General features: G+C 41.6%; 1 protein-coding gene across 1 annotated transcript; it reads right to left on the bottom strand.

Moving 5' to 3' along the window:
• Positions 1-4,189: 4,189 nt before the first annotated feature.
• On the bottom strand, positions 4,190-26,007 carry ERCC4 (ERCC excision repair 4, endonuclease catalytic subunit). The gene is made up of 11 exons (XM_019507424.1): positions 25,814-26,007; positions 21,563-21,743; positions 19,574-19,769; positions 18,596-18,803; positions 17,181-17,361; positions 16,699-16,830; positions 15,448-15,558; positions 13,878-14,466; positions 12,304-12,396; positions 11,453-11,565; positions 4,190-6,736 (listed from the first exon to the last, which is right to left on the bottom strand). The coding sequence occupies exons 1-11, from the start codon at positions 25,985-25,987 to the stop codon at positions 6,003-6,005; spliced, it is 2,712 nt and encodes a 903-aa protein (XP_019362969.1). The 5' UTR covers positions 25,988-26,007; the 3' UTR covers positions 4,190-6,002.
• Positions 26,008-26,241: the final 234 nt, after the last annotated feature.

Here is a 26,241-nt window from a genome sequence, read left to right as displayed (position 1 = left end):
CTTGCTCAACGCAGGGTTGCCACAAACCTTCAATTTGTAAAAAACGCAATATCTGTGAAGCGCAATAAAGCGAAGTGCAATAAAACGAGGTATGCCTGTACTGTATCACTATTCTCCCAAGACCATGCACCATTAAAATGAGCCATCTCACCATGGACTGAAGATCATGTCATAAACTGTCTTTTGTTGCATGTTTTCATGCAAGTGAAATGGTATTTTAAATGTCAGCATTGATTATCAGACATTTGAGTTAGCAGCCTTTGAAAGGGATTGGGCGAGTTGCACCTCACAGCTATCGCTTCAAGTTCTGAAAACACAGGCTTTCACCCAGACTCAAAAACGTGAACCATGAGAGAAATATTTTAGCAACAAGAACAACTGGAGTTTCTTTTTATGCAAGCTTAGTTTCTGGAGAAAAAAAAGAATATGGCACATCTTAGCAGTGCTGCTATTCTGTGTATACCACAGCATGCTGGCCTAGTCAGAACCCCGATATAAATGACTGTGCACCTTCACAGTTAAATAAATCTTAATGCTGGCACCAAAAGTCAATTTCATCCTATTATATTGTTATAAAGTGTTAAATGTGAAATAAAGTCTAAACTGGATAAATGCTACAGCAGAGTGTACGTTTACAATGACGTTACCTGTGCTTGATCAGCACAAAACTTTGTTAGGCATAGAAGAATGTTTTGAAGGTTTATTTCCTGGGCTGTAATTATTTTATATGAACACTTGATTATAATTCCATTTCATCTAAACTTAGTCTGGTTCCAGTCTAATTAAAAAGAAAAAAAAATTGCGAGTACAGCCTGCAAGAACTGCCAACCTGCTGCTTTTCTGTGCTTGTCAGTTTTCCCGTTTTGATTTAGCTCTACAGGGTGAGTGAAAATGCAGTATATAGTGTGTTTTATTTAAGCCTGTGTTAGATACTGGAGGTAGGTCTATCAAAGCTAATTTTGAAAGGATCAGAATCAATTTTGAGTGCTTTTGAGGATGAAGTTTGCCAAATTTATAAACACGATGGCTAATTGGCTGCTTATGTACAGATTTATAATGCTGTTGATATAACACTGGAACAGTGTCTGCACATGAAAAAAGGAGACTTTGACAGCACCCTGCCTCCACAATTCCTTTCAAGACCACTTTTAAGATTTTCTGACAGAACCTACATGCTAGTGTTAGACACTGAAGCCAGTTGCTTTCATTTCATTTTAAACACGTCAGTAAATGGGTGAAAACCAGCACACAAGAGATAACAGCAGTGGCAGCAAAGTGGTCAGACAGAAGATAGGCCTTGAGAGGGACAGGAAAAAACTGGAATTAGAACATGGCAAAATAAGAGAAAGAATGATATCCCAAGGAGTTAAGGAAGAACATAAGCGGACACAAGGAAGAGAGTCTGAGAAGGCATAAAATATTACTTCATTTAGGGTTAAATGATGTCCCAGGTATGTGACACACAAGCCTCCAGTGCAGCTGCACATTCCTGTTACTGTAGAGCCTTGTAACATTCCATTCATCTGAGTGGACAGTCTGTGGAGGACAGCTGGCAGAATATATACGTGTCCCATCAGGGAAAACGCAAAGGGCCTAATTGGATATCAAGTAGAGCTAAGCAAATAATTCAGAATAATTACTTTTATTTTGGGGGGGCCGGGGCAGGGGGTGGCATGCAAAAGGCCCACAAAAACAATGCAGTGTTTTCAAAGTTAGTCATAATTTGCCTATTTCTTTAGTATGCAATTTTTTGGTTTGCAAATGGCTGAGATTTTATTATATAGTTGAGATCCTATCCCCCCAAAATGTGATACAGAAGGGCCCTTTGGCTATTTCTGTTTCCCCATAAACAGGCATATGCCTGGAGAAGCACAAACTAGAATTATATAATTAAATACCTAAAACTGAAATTCATTTTTCTGTTCACTTGTCCAATTCTCTAGGACTGTAGCATGTGCTTAAAGACTTGGTCCCTTGAGATTTAAGGAGGCTGAAAGCAATTGACATTACAGTAATTGGGAGGTTGGAATTTGAGGAATTGTGCTTTTTTGTTACATTTTCTTTTGAAAGGGGATGTTGCAGGGCACTTACAATTGAAAAATAGTGACCTACAATATAAGTTAGAGAAGACCTGTGTCATGGGGTGGGGTCTCTAGAGACTATCATGATGCCCCTAAGGCCCTGTGACTGTGCCAGCTGCACCCTGCAGGCACCTTCTAGTCTCGCCTGCCATGCTTTATTGGTTAAGACAGTAAATAGGGAGGATGCCCTCAAGTTGCTATGAAGTCACGGTCCTGATGGACCCCACTAAACCCTGAGGGGTTTTAGACCCCTTGCTGGTTCCCCTTCTAAGCAGGTGCCTCACAAGACACCCCAAGCCTTAAGGGCTAGATGTGTGGCTCCAAAACCGCCCCTTTACCACGCCTCATGCCTCGCAGATGGTATTTAGACGTTGTTTCCTGTGATGAGGCCTCAGTTTAATTCAGCCTCTTGTTTGTCATTGGACCCTTAGCCTCAGTAACTGCACCCTCTGGCGCTGTGGTCTCCTCACACCCTGTTACTGTGTCCTCTGGTGCCGAGGCTCTGCACAGTAGTGTGCCCCAATGAGGTTTCCTTCTCCCCAACAGCCTCAGCCCAGTTCACTGGATTAAACAGCAACAAAAATATGAGCCCTTGGGCTATAACCTAACAATAATAATATCAATGACACTGGAAACCACACTCTGCACCTTTAAGAGGGCCAGTTTCTCCCTCAGCAATCTGTACCTCCCATCCCCAAGCACTTTAGGAGCTCCTAGAGCCTGTTTGTCTTACCCACAGCCGGACAGGCAGCCAAGCATCTCCATGGAGCTTTTATGCATGAACTCCTTCCCCCTGGCTGCTGCCAGAGAACTGACCACCTCCAGCCCTGGGGCTTATATGTGCCCAGGCCCCTGTTTCCTTCCAGTCAGCTGACCGGATGCAGGTGCCGGCTAATTCCCTCATTAGCCTGCTGCCACGGCAACCTGCACCTGTGGGGTTTCTGCCTGGCTCCAAGGGCCCTCTCTAGGCAGTTTCTGCCCTTAAAGGAGCAGGCACACCTTAGCACCCTGTGACAACCTGTCCATTTCTCCTTGATTAGGAGGCTAGAAGGGGATATTATGCCCCAGACCATGTGGAAAAAGGCATGACATTCAGTAACAGAAGATCCTACAAAAGAAATATCAACTTGTAAATCCAGAGGGGATCACTGAAGGTGGGGCAAACTTGCAACCTACAAAATCAGCAGCCTTTTAACCACAGCTTTAAACCCTTAAGAAAATTAGTAGCACAGGGTGCTTAAGGGATGCTATTGCCATGCTTAAAAAAATTGCAGTGAAATTAATGTATATGGTATTTTGATGCACTGCAGCAACATTTTAGAAAACAACAAATCACTGTAGCAATGCAGTAGTTCTGGTTACTGTAAGTTCAGAATAACAAAAAAAGTCCTCTCTTGGTTAAGAATTGGCAGCCATGCTGCTGAACATTTCTGCTCAGTTTCCAAGACAACACTGCTGAGAACATTTTTACCTTGTGAATGTATTGCAGAGAAGCTTGTAAAATGCAGATAAACTCTGAAGTCAAGATGGCTAGCCTATTTACTGAGCTTTTTTTTTGGTGAATCCAGGCTATATTCAAAGTATTTTGTAGCACACCAACACTCATTCTCCTATTAATAGGCAAATCCATATTGCTGACAAAGGCAGGGTATTATGCAAATAAGAGAACTCTCTCATCAAAGCTTCCAAAACTTAAGTTTTAGGGGTATGAAAAGAATCATACTCCTAATCAATAGAGCTTTTCTGGCAAAAAGCCCCGTGTGGATGGAGTTATATTGACAAAAAATAGGAAGCTATATAATCTATACTGGCAAAAGAACAGTATCTCCAGATAAAGGGTTTATCTCTACTGCTATAGACAAATCCCTGTGCAGACAAGATCCAAGACAACTTAAATAAGCCATTTCCTAGTTCTTGCCAACTGGCATGTATTGAAAGAGATCAACAGTTTCAGATGTACAATGATCTTAAAAATCTGGAGAACTAAAATTGAGGTAAAGTCCAGGTTTATAATTTAACCCTACAGTTTATAGCTTTAACCCCTTCTAAAAACAGCAAAAAACAAACAAACAAACAAACAAACACTGACAAGAAAAATAAGCACAAAATTTCTTTGTAATGAAAGCATTTAATTTGTGGGACAATTTCACAATATCATTTTCAGGTCAGAGGACACGTCTGAGGTATTTGTACAGAACTTAACACAATTGGGAACCAATCTTATGTTACAAATCCATAATTATTTATATTATATATTATATTATATCCTGAAAAACAGAGAAAGACTGTATGAATTCATATAAAATTCAAAGTACAGAAAAAAAAGGCAATTTAATTGAAATACCTCTTAATATTAATAATTTAGTTACATTGTGCAATTTATTCAGAGTTTATCATTCAAAGCCACATAGTTATAAATGTATGCTCTTCACTTTTATCATGTGCAATTCTGAGAACAAATTCATCCCAAACTGATCTCAGACCCATATAACACAAATATATTTTTTCTGTACTACAGTACGAAGTGATAAGATAAATACTGCTTTTAATACTAGTACATAGTTAAGATGGTGTAGATGTTAACTATTAATGGACAAAGGCTAAATGACTGGAAATTCTACTCATCCCTGTGGTAAAAGTAGACTGTGATAAGCAGTTGTAATTTGAAAGTACCATACAGAATATTTGTCTTTTACAACTGACACACAGAAATTAACAAAGAAAAATTAAATTCTTCCTCCACTCTGTACTACATAAAATGCTAAAAGTCAGCTCTCAGATAAGCAAATACCAGTGCTGAATTTATTCAGACTAGCAATTCAAGGCACTCAAGTGCAAAATAAACTAGGATATATTATAGATGATAATGCACAAAACAAAAGCAACACCCCCAAAAACTGTGAATTTGTTCTAAAACTTTACTTTGGAAAAGTTGTAGAATGTATGATGGAAAAATCTTTGGGTACAATGAAAAGAACTAAACCACCCAATTTATCAAATACTATAATATAATATTTAGATTTTCATCTTTAACAGAAGGTATCAAAGCTGGAACAAAAATGTTTTTGGAGCATAAATCTAAACTAAGAGACAGACCAAGTAAAGTGGCAGTGTACCAATGTACAATGTGCGTCTCAGTTTTAGAATTATGGAACTTGTATGGAAGCGACCAACACCACCAGAGTTGTATTGGTTCTGCAGTGTTACCAAGAGGGAAAAACAACAGTTTGCATTTTTGTCAGTAAAATAAGAAAATATTACACAAAATGTACAGTGCGAGCACAAGCTTGGAGAAATGGCTACTGTTTTTATGTAGTTAAGTTTCTGACCATAAATAAGAATGCTGATCACATTTTTATATTGTAAACTGTGACATTAAAAATTTATCTATAGTAGATTCTCCTAAAACTCCATGGAAAAAGCATGGACATTTTAAACATTTTCACCACTACCTATAATTTAGACAAGTCACATCAACAAAAAAATGGTGGTTTAGGTAACCCCCAAAACAAAACAATCTAATATGCAAAACAGCACATACATTTCACCCATTAGAAACTCAACACATCTTCATTATATAAAACATCATACATCTCTGAAGTCAGTTTTCCTTTTAAGAGAATACTGAGCGTTCACAGCATCTGATTCCAGTAGGCCCCAAAACAAAGTTCATTTACTTCATTCTCTACTATTACAGAGTTGGTACAAGCACTGTGGATGGACTACAATGATACACTAGTCTGTCTTTTGTACGTGAAATTTGCCTCCAGCAATGTCAGGAACAGTGAAAGTTGGTAGATTAGCATTGGCTATACAGTTGATTACACCAAAAGGTAAAAAAATATATGTATTTAAAACTCTTTACCAAACTACTGTTCAAGACACAGTGTAACCATGGCCTGGGCTGGCCAACCCCATCAATCATTTTTTGGTTTTGCCTTGAGAAATGGCCTCTGCATAGGATAAGTGAATAAAATCATACAGCTGCTTAGCACTGACAGCATTGCCCAGAATTTCTGTGAGTCTGTCCTGTGACAGTGTTGCCAGTTCTGCAATGCTATTAACATTGTTCATTAAGATAGAACAGTTTTTTGCATTAACGCCTGGCATTTTTAAGAGAAAGTCCTGTGGGCCAGGATTATATTTGTCCGATTCTGGAAGAATTTCAGAATCTGCTGTGATGGCCATTGCTGTGGCTGCATCAGGCTGTGGCCGGTTTTGTTTCAACTCCTCAAAGAGCTCAGCTGTAGCATGGGGAGAGGGACACCACAAGATACGTAGTTTTGGGAAATGAAGAGTAAGAAGGGTGAGTTTGGAAGTGACGTCATTACTAGAAATCTCTTGCTGCAGAGAGTCTCGCAAAGTGAGAGAGAAAGATTTGCTAGGGTCAAATTCAATCAGAAGAATCGGCCGCTTGTAATAACGTGACATAGAAATGCATTGAGTGTAGAGCCTTCCGTTATTTAAGGAACCAATCAAATCACTTATACTCTTCCGCTCTATGCAGATATCAGGGGTTAGAATGTAATCTCCAACTTCCAAAGTAACGGGTTCAATGTCAATGCCACGACGATGAATCAGAGATGGAAGCTCACTGCGAAATTCTCGCATATCCACTATTATAATGTGCTGAATACTCTTCTGTTCCTGTCCACCTAAAGAATAAAATATTTTTAATGAAACTCTTTCATATAGCTGATCGCCAATTCACCTTATAGATAACTTATGTTTTATTATGACAATAACTTGAAAGTTCTACTAACCCCATTATAAAATTCTGATTTTTCCAGTGTTTATCATAGTCAAAAGAAAATCAGAAAAAAATCCCTTGCGAATCCATATATAAAATTAATGCTCTAAGGCAGTGGTCTCCAACCTTTTTAAGTAGGAGATCACCTTTGGTATTTAAAAGCAATCCGAGATCTACCACGTACTGCCGCCACCTCCACAGCAGATAAGTCTGTGGAGTGGGAAGGTGGGGTGCAGACTGAGGCATAGGGACAAAAAATTATTTGGGGGCACACCTCCCCAGCAGGTAAGTCTCACCTGGCCAGTGCCCCACTCAATTTACCCCTGTTTCTGCTTCTGTGGCACCATCCCTCACCACGGGGACCTTGATCTAGCCCTCACCCCTTCCATCCCCCCATGGATTGACCTGCTGGGCTGGGGTGTGAGTGTGCATGCACGTGGGCATTCAGCTCCCCACCCTGGCCACGGATCGACTCCAGGAGGCTTTGAGACGTACCAGTGGATCGAGATCCACTGGTTGGTGACCACTTCTCTAAGGTAACTAATATGACACCAAAGATGCAAATCTTTTTCTTCTCACAACTTTTTATTTTTAAAGCATTTGGAAGGCTTTAAAAAAATGTTTCCAGAATGGATTGATTTTAACTCTGCATCCCACTTTTGAGGTGTCAGTGGCACAGGAAATCCAGACTGTTCCTCTTCTTGTTGCTTCACCCACTAGACAAGTTTTAAAATGCAGCTGTATTGAGAACTGGCCATAATTTAACAAACCAAGCTTTGCATATGAAAGTCAACATTCAACTGGCTGAGAATGACAAAATTCATCCTAGGAACAGATGTTGCATTTGTCCCTGGACAAGTTATACCTGTGTTTGTTCTGGAATCGAAATGTCCCTAGATTGGCATGCACACAATCAGGATTCACTGTGGCTTTTCTACCCTTAAGTCAATTGCGTTTATCCCAGGACAACTGGTCAGACACACTTTATTATGTCCCAGATTAATAGGGGTACACTGATAGAGATTTTTGGGGCCAATACTGATAGGTGATTTTTAAGGAGGCATATTGGCCAATACCAATCTGATTTTTGATACAGCTGTGTGCAGCTGGTAAGTCTGGTGTGGTGGAACAGGATGGGGGAGGGAAGGGGCATAGGAGGGTAGACTGAAGCCCGTGTGGCGAGGGAGGGAGTGGTGCTGGGACAGGCGCTACTCAGCGGGGGCAGAGCAGGGTGTGGGACAGAGCCACACAGCTCTTGTTGCTGCATACACCCCAGAAGGGCACAGGTGGGGGGTGTGCCCCAGATCTGTGTGGGGTGCGGGCAGGGCAGGCTGGAGCTGTGGCCTGGCACTGAGGCAGTGCTGGGGGGGAGCTGCAGCTACCCCAAAAATCACCATAGCCACCCCATAGCCCCCCTCCCAGTGCTGCCGCCTACCCTGCACACGCCCCGCCATGCCCTCCTGGATGAGTGGCAGGAGCAGCAGTGGGAGCCGCCGGATGAGTAGACAAGCTGCTGAACGCAGCGGCAGGAGCTGTGCCCCCACCCCTTCCCACGCTTCGTGGATGAGCTGCAGTTCCATCCTGCACCCTCCTGCCCTGGCTGGGCAGCACTTGCCCCTGCCCCATCCCCAGTCCCACACCTTCCCCAGTCAGACATGATTTCCTGGGATAAAACCGTTAACACTTCTTATCCTGTGAACCTTTTTAGGATTTATCCTGGGACAATGGATGTGGATGTCTAAATGATCATGTTTTGTCCTATGATAAAAATGATTTATCCTGGGATGACACAATTTCTGTTTGTAGCCCTTGAGATAAGTGTTTAAACATACCAGGAAAGTTTAATTTAAAAAGATTTATACTCAAAGAACATTACAATTTTCTCTTAAAAAGTGAGAGCAATCACTTTTACTTGGAATTAAGATACTCTCATTCACTCCTAGCAATCTGCCACTCGAATACAACAATTGGGCCATCAGAAGTATGTACAAGACCAGGATCTTTTCCATAAATAAGATATAAACAAAATGTTTCAGGCTCAACTGACTGCTATAGAGGGGAATAGAGAATATACCTGACAGAGAGCTAAATGAGGCAGTAAGATTTATAGGATTAGAAAGAAAAGAGCAAGACAGACAAACCAAGGCATACCATATGCATGCACGTGTCTCTCACCATGAAATGAAAGTGGGAAGAGAAATGGAGAATAAAGACAAACAGATTAGACAGAGGATAAAGTGAACAAGAGGGACCTGGAGGAAATAAGAGGCTGGGTAGAGCTGTGAAGACAAGGGCAAAGAGTTTGAATTTCTAAGAAAAGCAAAAGCCAGATAAGACATTCAAATAAAGGACCAAGACTGTTGGAATGGTAGCACACGGATGACTGATTTTTGTTGCCAAATTTGGGATAGAAAACATCCCTTCTTTTGCTGCCTCTTTTACTGCCTTGTATAAAACTGTAACTATTTATGGACCCCCTTTCCAAAAAGGAAAAACAAACAACCCCCCCAACCACTGCCACACAAAACCCAAAATACCCACCAGCACCACTCATGTATACATTATATGACAATGAATTTATGAATTTGTTTCTGAGGTTGAATACTAAGCCTTGATCTGCCATCAATATAACTGCTAGCTGACTAATTCTTCCACGTTTGTTGGGGAGGGTATTACATAGTTTTTAAGCATTTTTTTTAAGTAGATTTAAGCAGTTTTTTTCCTTTAGTCATGAAAGCCCTCCAGTATAATCTTTTTATGATAAATTCTAATACTCTTTATATTCTGTGCACAGTTTGTACGTGAAACCCATTGATGTCAAAAGATAGAGGCGCAAAATGATCAAGGGAACTTAGGCACCTGCGCCTCAATTTTTACGTTCTTTAGAATAAAACATTGCTTTAAGCTTTCCCTTCTTGAGTCTTCACACAGCAGGCATCATTCACTCTAGCTGTGAGGAGACAGACCAGTCTTCTTACAGAGTCAGTTAATGCAGGTCTTTTGTCAGAGGAGTAGGAGCAAGCTGTAAGACACTGCTCCCTGCTGCCTTTCAAAGCTAAAAGACATACTGCTGCAATTCTTCAGAAGCCTTAGCGTGACTCACAGTCTGATGCCCTGTGCCGAAGGGAAGTGTCTTTGTCCCCAGCCAAAGTCTGGACCAAATGGCTTACTTTCCAATAATGGCAATGAGAACTACATTCATTTCCACTAACCGAATTTAATCTGGTCCTATGTATTATTAATGTGCAGACAGGTATCTAGGGCATTATGCCAGGTTCTGCATAAGCATTAAAGTGTGCTTGGCATTTTTTGGATGGACAAGCTCCTGTTCTGAAACAGAGAGCATACATACGCACGTATTTGTGAAAGGGATAGAGCAGAATTTGTTTACACCAACACAATTCTACTTTCTATTTTTATTTACTTGTCAGTTGGTTGCCTTAGGTACATCTTTAACCTCTGCCAATTTCTTTTTGTTTAGTATCCAAGTTTTCTTCCCCTCCCAGTTTATTTAAAAAGACAAAAGCCCATGCCCTTGCCCTGGAGATCACCCTCCAGTCTACCCAAGTCTTTGTATTAACTCTCTTCTACATCATGGCTTGTGTAACAGAGTTACCAAGTGCTTATGGGAAGACAAATTGCCTTCACTCCCTTCACTTCCTTGCCTAAAGATCTCCCAGTGAAATAGAAGGGATAAGACCTATTTTCCTTTGAAGTCAGAGAGACTTTTATCCTGGCTTTAATGGGTGAAGGACTGATTTTTTTAGTTTGAAATTTTAAAGCAATATTGATTAAGTCTTGAAGCCTCTCCTCTCTGTGAGGTAGGCAGGATGTAGATCTCCACTCCGAAGGTTGAAGGGTGGTGTATTTGCCAGACCATACTTTTATGGTAATTCATGGTGCTACCTAACAGGCAAGTTACAATGATTCAGCAACCCTCTCAGACGCCAAGCACAAGGACTGGAATTTAACCATGAACATATTGTCATTAGGGTCATCTCTACACGTGCTGCAGGGCAGGCAGGCACTTTAATTAAAGCAGCTCCCGAGAGCTGCTCTAATTAAAACACGTGCAGTGTTTCATGTATTCAGCGCCCCACGCTTCAAAATGGCCGTGGGGGTGCTTTAAATAAAACTTGTTTGGCAAGCTTTAATTAAAGTGTCCCCACTGTCATTTTGAAATGTGGAAGCGCTGAATAAAAGTGACGGTGAGGCTGCTGAAGCGTTTTAATTAGAATGATTAATCAAGTCTGCTTTGACGTGTTCTAATTCTAGGGTGTGCAGGCACCCTAGAATATTATGCTTGAGCAGGAAAGATTTCTAAAATAACATTGTACCAAATAATCTGTCAAGTGCTCATCAGATATTCTACCCTGACATTACACGAAGCTGCAGAGCAGTGGTTTTCAACCTGTGGTCCACAGACCCTGGGAGTCTGCAGACTATGATTAAAGGGTAACTATGGCAAAAGACAAAAGATAACTATGATCATTCAAAATATGTGAATAATCACACTTACAATTCAAAGGGTTCTGCACCTCCATTTGAAATTTTTTAGGGGTCCACAAATGAAAACAGGTTGAAAACCACTGCTGTAGAGCTAGCTCCAGGAATTGCTCACCTGCTTTGCGTGTGTCAGTAGAAACAGTTGCAGAAGCTGCATCTCTGATTAGATCCAAGTTTGTTTCATCTCTGCCTTCTCTTTCCTCAGGAATAACCATGCTAGCCTTCTCTCTGAAAAATCAGAAAATGTAACAGTGGAATTATTTCTGTTGTGTTTTATTATTGATATTCATGTCTGAGCTCTCCAGGATCCTAGCATGACAAATACTATAAATTATTTTACATCTGGTGAAACAGTACTAGAAATGCACATAGTTTAGTATTGCTTGAAGACTTTATAAGAATTACAATGATCCAAAGAAAAATCCCAAGTAAATTAAGGCTATTAGTCAGACACTTATTTTTATTAGTATTTGTACTGTGAGGAGCCTCAGATTTCTGTGGAACTTCTCTGGGAAAAGGGGACTTTTAACTGCACATGAAGACCAGCAGCCTAACCTTGTCTTTGCGATACTGGCCCACCACCCTACTATGATTTTATGATGTGTCCCTCCACTGGAACTATATAAAAAGCCCCAAAAGCTGTCTGGCATCATACAGAAGTTGCTATTCCTGTAAGTAAAACATTTAAGATGTCTTCCCACACAAAAGCACGCATAGCTGCAAGCAGCACCCACAATGAGGTTTAGGCCTTTCATATTTCTGAAGTTTTAGACAGATGCATCCATGTTAGCGATACAACTACGCCACTGTCATTTCACTGATTCTCAAGGGGAGACTTAACACTGAAAAGCCAGCATAATTGAAAACTTTAAAGAAATAAGAAATTCAGGTTCAAGAAGTGAACATAAAAATGTGTGCTATGAAACAAGTGATTTCCTGTAAAGCTAGCAAGACCACTTTTATTACCGAATGAGTTTTTCAAAAGCTTCTTTTTCTTTCCTTAGAGTAGTGAGATAGCGCTGTTCTTCTGTTGAACCTCCATATATAAGGAAATAAACCCTACAGGCAGGGCACAAGAACATTATTTTAGATTGCAAAACACAACGTTATCCTGAAAGAAACATGGACATGTTGGTATTTGAGATTACTAGCTTTAAGGGCTTAAATAATAAATATTTGACTAACAAGGACTCCATTAATTACATTTCAACTGAAATTAGAATTGTGGAAATTCATTTGCTGAAAAATTCTTTTATCCAAATTTTCCCTTTTGCCAAAAGAAGGATATGCTTATATAAGCACCGGCATGCAACTGAAGCAGATGGCATGGTGTTTTACTCATCATCACTGTTTTTTTGAGACAAGCAAGTTCTTTCAGAAAAGGCAAGCAGCAAAATAAAAATGGAGATCATATTTTTCATTGTTCTTATATGCAAGCTTGCCTGAAGAACGTTTATAAAATGAACCAAAAGTGTGGATTACTTTAACGATGGCACTCTAAAGTGACAGGCTTAGAGAAGGGCAATACCTCAATTTATATATGGATATACTTTCTTTATATAAAGGATCCCCTTTCACTGGTGTCACATGCATCGCAGCCATCATAACATATACATAGGACTTGAACAGATAAAACATTATATCACTTTATAAAAGCTGGGGGAGGGGATTTGCCACTGTTCTGCTGAACCCACTAACAGTTTCATCCGTCTACTCTTTAGTAAATGGAAACTAAACCCCAATAGTTACCACCTGATTTATTTAGAGATTAAATCATTGTGGTGTAGGAACAGACCAAGTCAAAATGGATCAACTAATGGGTACACACAAACAGTACTTGCCAGTGCAGTTAAAGCAGTATAATTTTTAGTCTGTTCATACTTGGACAAATACTAATAGTTTTATATCAGGTCAATGTATTAAGTACATAAAATCTACATGGAGATATTTCTATTAGCTGTCCCTGCACCATGTTCAAAATACATGAAACTGTTTCCTTGGTATGTTTGCAATGCCTACCCAAAAAGAACTTTTATAATGTCTTAATACCCTGTTTCAACACTGAGTTTCTCAATTAGTGAACAGTATGATCAGGCTCAGGAAAAGGAAGAAGCATACTGTAAAATTTCACTTCATGACCACAAACACTTTCGTTGGGCCAAGCAAACACAGCAAACTTGCAATTAGCGTTCAGCCAGCAGGACACATTTTAAACATAAGTATGCCTCTTGGCCCAGGTTGGGCAGGGGGTAGGGGCTCAAGCATGATGGAACATGTAATTGCTGGTGTGCTGATACATCTCTGTTGTAAAGAGGATTAAATACTTGCTGGAAAAATAAACACACATTTTTAAAGTAGAATCAATTACAGGGTACATGCTTGTGGCTTTTGAAACCAAAGAATATAACTGAATAGGAATTACAAGATAAACACAGATTCATTGAATGGATATTCTGGGTTAATTATCAAATGGCTGTAACACTGGCATTTTTTAAAGCAAAATTACAGCAACTACATTCTCAGATATCAACTCAACTTGCCTCAAGGGCTTCCCAGGCCTGCTTGCCTTATAGACTTCCAGCTGCCGAACAAAAGTTAGTTCTGCATCATATAATATAACATATCGTGGTTCCACTTCATGCAATACCCGAGTGAGAGCATAAGGGTCACTACAACCCTGCAGTGGATGAATAATAGTCAAGGGGGTTCTAAAGATACCATAGTAAGTATCTGAAGGCAAGTTCACATGGAAATCTTCAGGTTTGGTTTCCTCCATGTTGCTTTCTTGGCTACTGCTGAAGTCTTTATAATCCTCTGCCTCATCTCCTATGTTCTCCTCATCTGTTTTTTCCCTTGTCTGGATTAAAATCAAGTCTCTTTCTTTATTGTTTTTGTTTTGTTTTGAAGCAGCTTCTATTCTGGCTTTTTTGGCCCGAGGCCCTTTGTCCAATTTGGCATTTCCTTTGGACTTGACAGCTTTTCTATCCTTACTCCACACATCTCCAGTTTTCTCATCCTTCCCAAAGGTTTTGTTATACAGTCTCATTAAAAAAGCTTCTGCTCCACCAATAATGTACTCCCGGAGTTGTGCACAAGTTCGGTCGTCATTGGCACAAATAAGCACTTGTCCTACAGTCAAAAAAAAATATTTTAAATCTCTTACACTGCACTTTGCTCAAGAGACTTCTTGTATGTGGATAAAGATCTAAATTGTTTGTAAATGATCTCTAGAGCATGCCTGCCAAATGCCTTCACACTTGTTAGTAGTAGTTGCTCTGGATTTTTGTGGACCATCTAACTTGCATGATTTTTGTCATGAACATAACAAGGCGCCAACTGCAGGTCTGTCTAAGTTCCTTATTCTTAAATGGCCAGAATCAGTGCAGGTTCTTTGAACCATCTGACATGAGACTGATGCAAACACAGAATGATATAAAAAGTACATGCTAGTTGAACCTGTTCTAATTTTCACCCTTTGCTATCTAAGTTAGTCAGCCTAGAAATACCTCAAACAAACATATTTTACACCCTCAAATTTGAGAACCCTGGCCAAGCTCTCTTTTTGCAGATTGATATGACTATTTGCAACAGACTTCACTAATTTGATGAGAGCGTACATGTGTCTGATATATGTTCTATCCACTGACATTAGTATTTAAATAAATAGTTACAAATTATTACTGAGGACTGAACAAAGAGCCAGCCTGCGTGCCTGCCCAGGATATCAAAATTTACAAAGATTTGGGTGGATTTATAAAACATCCATATGACTTGGTACCTAATGCTTCTCAGTGAATTTAGCCCTTTTGAAATTCTTACCTGTTTCAAAGGCAGGCATGGTCCCACTTGTAGGTATATCTTCAATTTGGAATTCTCAGCTTCACATTTACAGGTTATTTGTTTACACTGACTTTAATAGCTAACAACTTCTACTTAGTTCTTCTTATTTGTTATTGTTATCCATAAATATTACCAAAGTATTAGACTAAACATAAGACATTTACACCCCCCTCCACACACAAAAGCTAGTTATGTTTCCCCCTTAAAAGTTACTCAGAGGCAAGAACCTATCAAGCCTCTGGTAATCTACAACATTTGACACTATCTTACCTGGTCCACCAAGACTTTCACTGCTCTTGTTCTCATTTTCAATCTCTTTCAATACTTCTCTTAAAGCCTCCCATTTTGGGTTACTTTCTAGAACCAATTCCCTTTTTAGTTCTGAAATACAATAGAACAGATTTAATATTGAAGGCTTTACAGTCAAGAGATCCCCAAAAGCTTTAAATTAATGAGTTAGATACTGATGATAACTGTTGCAAAGGCAGTTTTCAACGGTCCACATATGCAACTTGTTATGCTGATGGGGTTGGGGACTGCTATTTTATAAACATATTTATAAATGAGGACAAAAGCTTTTGTGAAGCAAAAGTTAAACAGAGTAAAATATGGATGCTTTAATTCCAAAACTCTTAAAGGGAAAAAAACCCCATATTTATAAGTGACTGAATAACAAGCCAATACAAACACCCTTTGCGGTTCAAGAACAGTCCCCGTGGAACAGGGGCAGGCGAAGTCCAGCCTGTTGGCCAGATCGGCCAGTGGCAGACTCCATTTTCCAGTAACCCTTGCTTGCATTGCTGTGGCCAGTTTCCATGGAGAGCCTAACAGCTGTGGGGCTGTGACACGGTGGGGCCAGGGTTTCCATGGAGACTGGCCCCAGCAGCATTGGCAGGGCATGTGGCTTTGCAGGGTGCTGTTCTGGGACAAGGATGTTGCAGCGGTGACAGCATGGTCTGGAGCTGGGGCAGAACTGTGATCTGCTGCCTGCATGCCCCAGGCAGGGGTGTGCAGGCAGTGGATTGCGGCTCTGCCCTGGCTCCAGACCATGCTGTCACCACCACAAGATCCCAGCCCCAACCTTGGAGCAGCTCCCTGCCCAGCGACATGCCCTGCCAGTGCTGCTGGGGCCGGTCTCCATGGAAACCCTGGCCTGGTGCTGTTATAGCTCTGCCATTGCTGGGGTCTCCATGGAAACTGGCCAATGTGACATACGCAGGGGCTACTGGGAAATGGGAGTCTGGCCACTGGCCGGATCTGCCATTTTGCTGACCCCTGCTATAGAAGCTCTTTCAGGGACTTGCTGTGCAAGGTCCTGAAGTATGTTACTTCATCTCCTTGTACCTCACTGTCTTATCTATTCTAAATTCGTTAGAGCTAGGACTCTCTCAATGTGTACTTACAAAGCACCTAGAACAATAGGTTCTGAGTCTAAGCAGTGGATCCTTGATGATACTGTAATGCCGGTAACAAATTACAAAATGCTAGAATTAACAGTTTAAAAATGAGAAATTCTCATACCACTTTTCTCTCTCTTCATACTGATATTTTCAGATACTTCGTTCTTCTTACTCACTTTGTCACTGGGAACGTGATAAACTCTGGCTCGAGCATTTACAAACATTGATGTACTAGAGTCAAGAAACAACCATCCTAAAGGTGAAGGTAAACCACAATATTAGTCAATTAGACATTTGGAACATGTGTGCTTCAACTTCAAATAAAAGCACAAAATCTCTCATCTGAAATAGCTATGTTACCTGCTTGTTATATAATCACTGTCTTGGTAAGAGAGAAAAATGCAAATTTGTGATGTGATTTATTTCATGCTGTTAAGTAACAGAAGTTTAGGGGGAGGGTGAAAGCATTAACTGTCAATAAGACCCACGTCCTTATGGTTGGGTATTTAAACCTAATTAGACGCCTCAGTATAGGCTGGAGGATTTAATTAAAAAGTATCAAGATTTCACTGTTTTTGTGCATTTTCTGAATTCACCTCATACCTGAATTCTGACCAAAAGCCTTTTCAGTTGCTTTCAACGACTCTAGAAGATTAAGGAAGGTGACACAATCATACTGAGTTAGATATTGCAGCAAAGTACGTAATATCTTCAAATCCTGAACCAAAGATTTGGTCTTAGCTCCAAGCTGGTGCCAAAGAGGATCTAAATAGTGACGGATTGTCTAGAAACAAATAAGAAAGTTAAGAATCATGTATACATGCTATAGCAATCTACACTGGTCTGCAGCAACTCTTTTTCATTCCAGCATTGAGGGCTTGATTCAATGTCCACTAAATCTTTCACAGTGCCTGTAGAGGTCAGTGATCAGGCCTACAGTAGATTTACATTGGCTTTTAAACCTGTATTGCAAAAATTTTGTATGTTAGAATTACTTTGGTGAAAGAGGCTCAAATAAAAACCATAATATTATATTTAAGTCAGTACCTTGGAAAACTAAAAAATATATGCTCTGACATAAGTAAACAATTTACAAATATTTGCTTCCTCTACTGTTTAAACATAGATTTTCTTTTCCCTAAATAAAATACAGCTGCTGAAATACAGAAAACATAAAAACTTATTTTCCTTGACCTGGCACGACACTTACTAATTAGTAAAGAAAAAGAAACTTATCATAATATCATTCATCTTTTCTAAAGATGAACGCACTGGAGATGAGAGATTTAAATATTATAGAAACAAACATTCTCTAAAATATTCCACAAGGCTTCATGTTAAAATACAAGAAGAGATAAGCTTAAAGTAACTTTGGCATAAAATGACTGCCTAAGCTTATGGTTTTACTTTGCAAAAGTAAACTGGTCAAGCAAGTTTCAGGTCTGCTACCAATGGCAATATAAACATGGCTAATGACAAACAGTATTTGGATAAGATACAGATGCACCAAGCCATAGTCTGCCCCCCCTGCATATGAAGAGCTCCTAGTAGGAAGAATACAGGTTGTGAGCATGTCAGCATGACATAGTAATGCATTGGCTTCACAAATCAAAATTTTCCATTAGACACAGCCAACTAAAAAAAGACATTCAGTACACCAGACTAAACAGCCAAGCAATTAAGAATTTACGCAACTATGAAAGTATTAAAAATTGCCCCATAACTTATATTGCCAGAATAGCTAGGAGGTTTCATCTCAGACCAACATTTCTTTGTGCTTGGTATTGTACAAACAAGCAACAAAAAACACCTCTGCCCCCAGGTGCTCTCAGTGAAATCTGGTAATGCCAACTGCATACAAATAGCACTATGGATAACTACGATTCTCTACTTGCATTTGTTATGAACTTGTCAAGAGAAATTTTAAGTGGCTTCCAGTTAGTTTCTGAAATACTGTATTACCATAGAAAATGCTAGCAAAAATTATCTTTGTTATAATACAGCAAAACACAAGATACCTTGTCAAAAGGTTTTCCAATAGCGTTTTCCAAAGACAAGTCTTCCACCTCAAGAGCTGGATTGTAGCGTTTGAGTTCTTTCAGACACACGTTCAGGATGTCCAGTATAGAAGTCTGGATGGCACGCATGGCAGGAGTCATAGATACATGCATTTCCACTACTTCAGGTTTATGCTTCTCTAAAAACGAGTTCACTGCTACGTGAAACCTAGAGAGAGGGCAGCTTATGAAGAGAAGTTTTTTGGGTGGTATGCTTGGTGCTATAGTTATTCACTAGATTCACATATTCAGCCCAGCCATCAACATTAAAACCAGGTAACCACTATGCACCACCAGCACTATCTGTATCAATATGTGAAGGGGAGATAATGTTGGAATAGATCATGGCATGGAGAATAAGGGCTCCAGGTACATGTCTCCTTACAAACCTTAAGGTGTATTTTCCTTTCCAGCAGAACTTCACCCTGTGGAGGAGATTCCAGGGGTTTGAGACAAGAGAAGAACATTCTGTAACACCACTGTTTACCCACTTCTTCCCTAGTTAACCTCACCTCTGTTTCCTTTTACTGATTAAATGAAAGCTGAAGATACTATTTACAGTAGCAGGTGACAGGACAAAGGAGAAAGTGAGTGGCTTGTACGGTGGACTGATAAAAAAACGACTGTAAGTACAGATGGATTTTCTGTGCAACTACGATAGTCTCTGTGTTTTCACTGTTCAGTAGATATGTCACTTGGCCTAATACAGGAGGTCTTGGCTCTACACCTGGCTTTGCTAACTTCACAGAAGTCTCAAACCTTGTGCCTCAATTACCAGTCAGTTGTGAATTCTTTAAACGTAATACACATATTTAAAGGAAGATACTAATTTTGATCTTGCATCTAAATGATAACGGCAGAGTCTATGGAAAATTACCACAAGCCAAACAACTGCAAGAATAACAAAAATATCATGTACTAAGTAACAAGGTGCCTTACCTGGGCCATAAGTAAAGTTTCCGTACAAAAAGATTTCTCATCACTCTTTCCACTTGGCAAAAGCCAGTATTAAAAGCAATGGCATTGTCTGTGAAAGCTTTAATGAAACCCTGCTTGTTCTTCTGGCGATAGAGTCGCAAGATAAATGCTTCTTGACATGACTCAATGATTCTATGTGCTTTGTACACCAAAATGCCTGGCAGAATGAGAGGTTTACAAGTTACACAAAAGGAAAAATAATATTACAGTATTGTGAACATTTTCTCCACAAGAATGCTTTATTCTTAACATGTTTTGATAATTAAAAAAGAAGAATCTGAATCATCTTCCTCTAAGTACAAAATCCTGCAAGACCAATTCAAATAATTCCTTTTCTTCAGCATGAAAATCCCAAATAATATAGCTCTGTGACTGAGGTATCTTCAGCCAAAAACACTAGTGTAACCATGCAAGCCAGGCAGGCTTAATTTGGATTCTCAGTGCTACATTAGACATTCCTAGAACTTATCTTAAAACAAAATTTGTAATGCTGACAAAGGAGCAATACTGAAAGCCAATTTGAGTATGTTAGTACTACAATGTAAATATTTTAAAGGCTACAAAATTTGAATTAATTGAACCACAAAACATCTTAACTTGTAAGCTGATAATCAGCCAAATAATTATACCCATTATATTTTGTTCAGTTTTCTTGTGTTCAAAGAACCTCTGTAAAATTGTTTTTCAAGTTTTTTCTGATTTCATATATGCACGATTTTAGCAGCAGAAGGGACAATTATGCAGGAAATCTGATTAGATGACTGTAATACAGGCTACAATATTTAATCAAGGCTTTGCCCTTGACAAAAAAGATGCAATGTTACAAAACCCTAGTGAAAACAAAGGAAGTTGGATGCAGTAAACCCCAGAGGTTGAATTCACTCAGCTAAGATTTGCTAAAATTAAAGCCTGCCTTGCTTACAATAGGATTCCAACATGTGACTTAATATATTAAAAAGCCTTCTTTCAAGTGAAGACAAAGTCCACAGAATATGTGAATCAGACACACAACATCTGACTGAACTGCAGTGTCTTTTAGAAACTGACTTAAGGCCTGCGTTAAGTGTCAGAACCTACTCACACCCCTACAAAAGCAGTTCTAAAAAGTGAATTATTTTATTTAAAAGTATAAACTATTTTTAGCTTCAACTGGTTTAGCTCAATTAAAGACCCTGCCCCAACTTTAGTTACACAATTGTGGTTCCTCTGAGATTTGGAAATTTGGCAGCAGGGAAGCAGTGGCTCCAATAATTATCACCACTCTAGGACTTGGATAAGTTGGATGTACACTGCAAATAAGAGCTCACAGTCAGTGGGTTATCTACCACGAACTTTGAGTTGTTTTCCAAGTCACTGCCTTTCAAAAGCTGTCCCCCTTATCTTACGTGACCTATGTCTTGGTTCTTGAATGTATGTCTTAATATTAGACCACATTAAAATACCTGTTAGAGTGAGCTCATCTTACTATGTGATCTATGGCCAATTATTTACCACTCCAGCAATTTGTGTTACCTGAAACGTTTATGTTTTTCCATGTAACTGATAACAGTTTCAAAAGTATTAAGCCAAGAACCTGTGGGACCCGCTAGAAATGCCCCCATTGGATAATGGTTCTTGGATAGTAAAAAAGGATTTATCCATAACAGTAGTATACTGTCTGTCATGTTTGAGGAATATTAGATTAAAAAAAAAAGAGCTTCACTTAACTAGTTTTTTTTCTGAATTTGTTTAGTTACTCATTATATCAAATAACATTTATGTTTAATTTATACATACAGCAAGAAATAAAAATATGGCTATTGTTATACTGACATCTAGTGGCAACAGCAAAAGTATTAAAAATATTGGTAATTACAATTACCAGTGTGACTACTCACAAAAAATTAACTTCCAAATATGTATCTGAAATATCATAAATAAAGTCCTTGCTTTACTTTATTAAGTTCTTACCAGTGATAAGACTTGAAGGAATTCTGTCAGTCAGGAAATCCACCACAAGTATTCGACTTGTTGCAAAGAGGACACCACCTTGGGTATAAACTTCATACCGACTATTGGTCGTAATTTCATTGGTGATGCGCTGGGGAAGATGAGAAACTCCATCTGACCTCAGCTGATCAATAAAATATTCCTAAACCAAACAATGAGATTAGAACACAATACATCAGCAGAGTAACTGAGTAAACGAATGGAAAAATAATAGTCATCTACGTGCTTGTCTATTGTTTTTTTGGGAGCGGTCACAAAAACATATCTACAAAATTGCAGCCATTAGGCACTAACTTCTAGGCAAGATGCAACACATCTTGTCTGGTTAGGTATTATGATTAAAACACTCAGGCTCACCTAACTGACTTCAGAGTCTAACTCTGATTTGCAAAAGCAACTTAGGCAAATTGAATTTCAGTAAGTAACCTAAGGAATTTAGAAAATATTTCCCTGTAATTTCTTTACTAACTCTGAGACAAAAGCCTAAGGTAACTTTAACACTTGGTTGATTAATAGGACCGATGTTAACCAGTAGGTTAATGAGTCCGTTTATTTCCCTTTGCAAGCTATCAAATCATTATAATACCATCCATAAGCCGAACAAGCTCCATCTAAAAAGATGGTTGGGTTTTTTGTTCTCTGCTGCTCCAGCTTCCCCAGCTGTTCCAGAACCTTACTGTTATGATGGTTAGGAACTTTTATTTTCATCCGCAATTTATTTGTGGCCAATTTATATCCGTTTATTTCGTGAATGTTGTGCTTCAGCTTTAAAAGCTCTGCTTCACTGGTGTTTACCTGCCAAGGTATACAGACAGCAATTATACACTTCATCTTTGTTTTGCTGAACTAAACCATGTCTCTACTCTAAAATAAGTTTTTATTCCCCTGACCATCCAGTAGCTCCCCCTTTATGCCTGAAAATGAGATCTTACCACAGCTACATACAAGGACATTACATCTCTAGTTATGCTTAAAATACCCGGACTGGTACACCCTTGAATTGCACTGGTTCTGATTTTAATTTACAGCTGCACCACATAGGAGGCAGTGGTTCAGTAAACTTCCTCCATTTCCCTCACTTCTTACACAGCCTTTGCATTTGGTTACAATAAAAGAGAGACAAGAAAAGCAAAGTTTTATACATAATGGATGCACATACAAAAGAGGCAGTTCCTTACCAATATGAAGTAATAGGGATGGGCAAGCTATTCAACAATCATAGAATCACAGAAAATTAGGGTTGAAAAGGACCTCAGGAGGTCATCTAGTCCAACCCCCTGCTCAAAGCAGGACTATCTCATCCCAGCCAAGGCTTTGTCTAGCTGGGTCTTCAAAACCTCTAAGGACGGAGATTCCACAACCTTTCTGGGTAACCTGTTCCAGTGTTTTACTACCCTCCTAGTAAAAAGGTTTTTTCCTAATATCTAACCTAAACTGCTTTTGTCACAACTTGAGACCATTGTTCCTTGTTCTGTCACCTGCCACCACTAAGAACAGTCTAACGCAGGGGTGGGCAAACTATGGGCCACAGGCCCAGATCTGGCCCATGGCAGGTGCCCACCAATTGATTGGATCTGGCCTGTGGCTGCCCCCATGACACACTGTATAGGGCCAAGCCCTATCTGGGGCAGCCAGTGCGGTGCTCCTGCCTTCCAGACTTGGTTCAGGCCAGCACAGAGTTTCTGGTGGGACTGCTCCTGATGCAGCTGCAGCTGGCTGGGTTGCTGGCTTAGCTCCCTTTGCTGCCAATGCTGGCTCCTCCTCCTGCTCCTGACCCTGCTGTGCTGCTCTGGGTGGGGAGGAAGCTTCAGCCAGGCAGACCCTGCTGCCGCACGTGAGGCTTGGGCTCCAGCTCCAGGCTGCCTTTCACCCACTTTGCCCGCTAGCGCAGGTGGCCAAGCGGATGGAAGGCAGCCAGGAGCTGGAGCAGGAGCTGCCTGGCTGAAGCTTCCCTTCCGTCCAGAGCACCACAGCAGGAGGAGCCGCCAGTGGAGGTGAAGGGATCTGAGCTGCAAACTGTGCGCACTGGCCGGGGCTGGACTGGTGGGTGTGAGCTGGAGTGCAGTGCGGGCTGCCCCAGGTGGGAGACAGTCAGGACTTGGTCCCATGTGGAGCACTGCAGGGGCAGCTATGGACCGCACTACCCAAGTGAGCTCTGCTGCACATACCCCCTGCTTTCTCCCTCCCCTCACCTGCAGCCAGCTCTCAGGACCTAGCACCCAAGCAGTCCCTCCTCCATACAGTCTACTCCCTCCCCCGCCCCCAAACAGGGCAGGGGTGTTCAGGTAGTGGATTGTGGCTTTGCTCCAAGGACCTGGCCCTGCGCTGTCACTGCCCCGCAACCCCACCCCATGATTCCTTTCCTGCCCATCCCAGTCCCAAACACCATTCCTTGCCGAGCTGCAGCCCCAACCTACACACAGGGGTCTAGTGAGTTGTTGCTGTGGTGGGAGAGGTGCTGACCTGGCCTGTGACAACTCGGTAAGGGTTGGCAGAATCTGGAATGGGCTTCCAAGGGAGGTGATGCTCTCCCTTACCTTGGGGGTCTTTAAGGGGAGGCCAGACATGTATCTGGCTGGGATTGTCTGACCCCAGTGCTCTTTCTTGCCCAGGGCATGGGGTCGGACTCGATGATCTGCCCAGGTCCCTTCCAAACCAAACATCTATGAATCTATGAAACTCATCAAATCTCCCTGTGGCCCATCGGCCCAAATAATTGCCCACCCCTGGTCTAGCTTCATTCTTTTTGGTATTAAGTCCCCTCTCAGGCTTCTACTCTCCAGGCTAAATAAGCCCAGCTCCCTCAGCCTCTCCTCAAGTCATGTGCCCTTGTACCCTGGTCTTTTTGTCAAAATGCTCAGCTTCAGTTACAACAGGAAATCTACAACCTAAATAAAGAGGGACCTGATGGACTGTCTTGCACTCAAACACTTGCCTAACTTCATCCCAAGCATGCAGTGGGGATTAAGTTTCCAAATGCAGGGAGACTAAAGAAATGTTCTGTTTAGAAAAAGAAATGCTTAAGGGGCAATATGATACAAGTTTACAAAATACTAAAGGGCAAAGAGAAAGTAAATAGGGATTGATTATTTACTCTCTCTCAATACAAGAAGTAGGGGGTCGCAAAATGAAACTAGTCGGCCGTAGGTTTACAACTAACAAAAGGAAGTTCTTTTTCACACAGTGTGCAATTAATTTAAAGCGTGGAACTCACTGCCATTGAGTGTGGTGGAAGGTGACAGTTTAGCCAGATTCAAAAAGGGGTTGGACAAATTCTGCAAGAAAAGGGGGATCAACAGTTATCAAGCACGGGAGTCAGGAATAAAGCTTCCGAACACAACTTCCTACACCTTAAATTGTTGAAAGGTGCAAGTGAAAGAGGATCAGTGGTAACAGATCCTGCTCATGCCCAGTTCACTCTCCCTTTCAGCACCCACCCTCTGCTACTGTGGACGCAGGCCTTGCGACGTGCCACTCCAGACCACAGGCCAAAGCCACTGAGTAGAGCTAGAATCCTCCTGTCACGAGAGGGACCACGAAGGGCCCACCTCTAATCCCTTGGGACAACAAAAAGACAAAATAGGGATGGCAGCAAGGGTCAGAGGTTCAAAACAAGGGCACTAAACAGGGACACGGAGCAGAACACGCTGGACAGGCCACCTCTGCCCTCCAGCAACTCGCAGGAGCCAGTGATCACTGCTCAGTGACACTGCCCAGAGACGTGCCACGCTGCGTGACGGGCTCAGAGAGCCATAACATAGTGAACTATTAGGCTCCCTCAACCAGGGAGACGACTGCAAAGGCAACAGCTAGTCACTTGCCTCAACTACAAACATCACAGGGAGGGAAGAGAAGGTCAGGAGCTTAGGAGGAGTGCACTAAAGGGGGCCTGGCTCCCTGCACTCCTGACACAGGAGACTGAGGAAGACGGACCCATGGTCTGACCCAAGGACCGGCAACTCTCCTGCTGTCCTGAATCCCCCCCCTTCCCCCAGCTACAAAGCCTCCAGCCGGACCCCGCGCCCTAGCTAGCACCAGCGGGAAGCGACAGGTGCCTGCTCCGCCCCGGAACGAGCCTCTCTTCCCTGAGGGGCGAGTGGGGCCGAGAGGCCCGCCCGGGACTTGCTTTGTTCCGCGCCAAGGGCCCGGGAGCGGACGCACCCGGAGGCCCCGTAGAGCCTGTAGCGCCCGCGCCCCCGGCCCCGCACTCGCCTCCTCGGCCGGGCTTGTGTTGAGCACCAGCACCAGGCTGGTGGGCTCGCAGTACAGGCGGAGGAAGCGCAGCAGCAGGCGGTCGATGCCTAGCCCGCGCGCGCACACCACCAGCCCGTCCTGGTGGAAGAGGTCCAGGAAGACCTGGTTCTCGTGCTCCAGCGCCGCCGCCATGGCCGCCCCCGCGCATGCGCCTAGCCGCCCTCGCCGCAGCTTTCCCTGCAGGCCCGCGGGGTCCCCGCCCGGTTGAGGGATTCCCCCCCCGCCCCCCATGTAGGGCCGCCCGCCTCCAGGACTGCTCGAGGGTCTCCAGAAGTAGCAGTCACTCTCCATGAGATGCCGAGAGTCCCCCGGGAGAGACGTGTTGGGACAGTCGTTAAAATAAGCATTCAATGTTGGGTCTGTTTATGTAGCGGGCCAGTGGGTTT

The sequence above is a fragment of the Gavialis gangeticus genome, unplaced genomic scaffold (assembly GCF_001723915.1).
Source record: "Gavialis gangeticus isolate Ggan-Ray unplaced genomic scaffold, GavGan_comp1, whole genome shotgun sequence".
Lineage (NCBI taxonomy): Eukaryota > Metazoa > Chordata > Crocodylia > Gavialidae > Gavialis > Gavialis gangeticus.
This window is presented reverse-complemented; position numbering and strand designations above follow the sequence as displayed.

Bases quoted from the DNA above. Each gene is read 5' to 3' on its own strand.
- ERCC4 (XM_019507424.1), bottom strand. From the start codon at position 25,987: ATGGCGGCGGCGCTGGAGCACGAGAACCAGGTCTTCCTGGACCTCTTC. The intron at 17,362-18,595 runs GTATCTTGTGTT...ATTTGTTTCTAG, and splicing joins TTGGAAAACCTTTTGACAAG to ACAATCCGTCACTATTTAGA. The intron at 11,566-12,303 runs GTAATAAAAGTG...CTGATTTTTCAG, and splicing joins GCTTTTGAAAAACTCATTCG to AGAGAAGGCTAGCATGGTTA.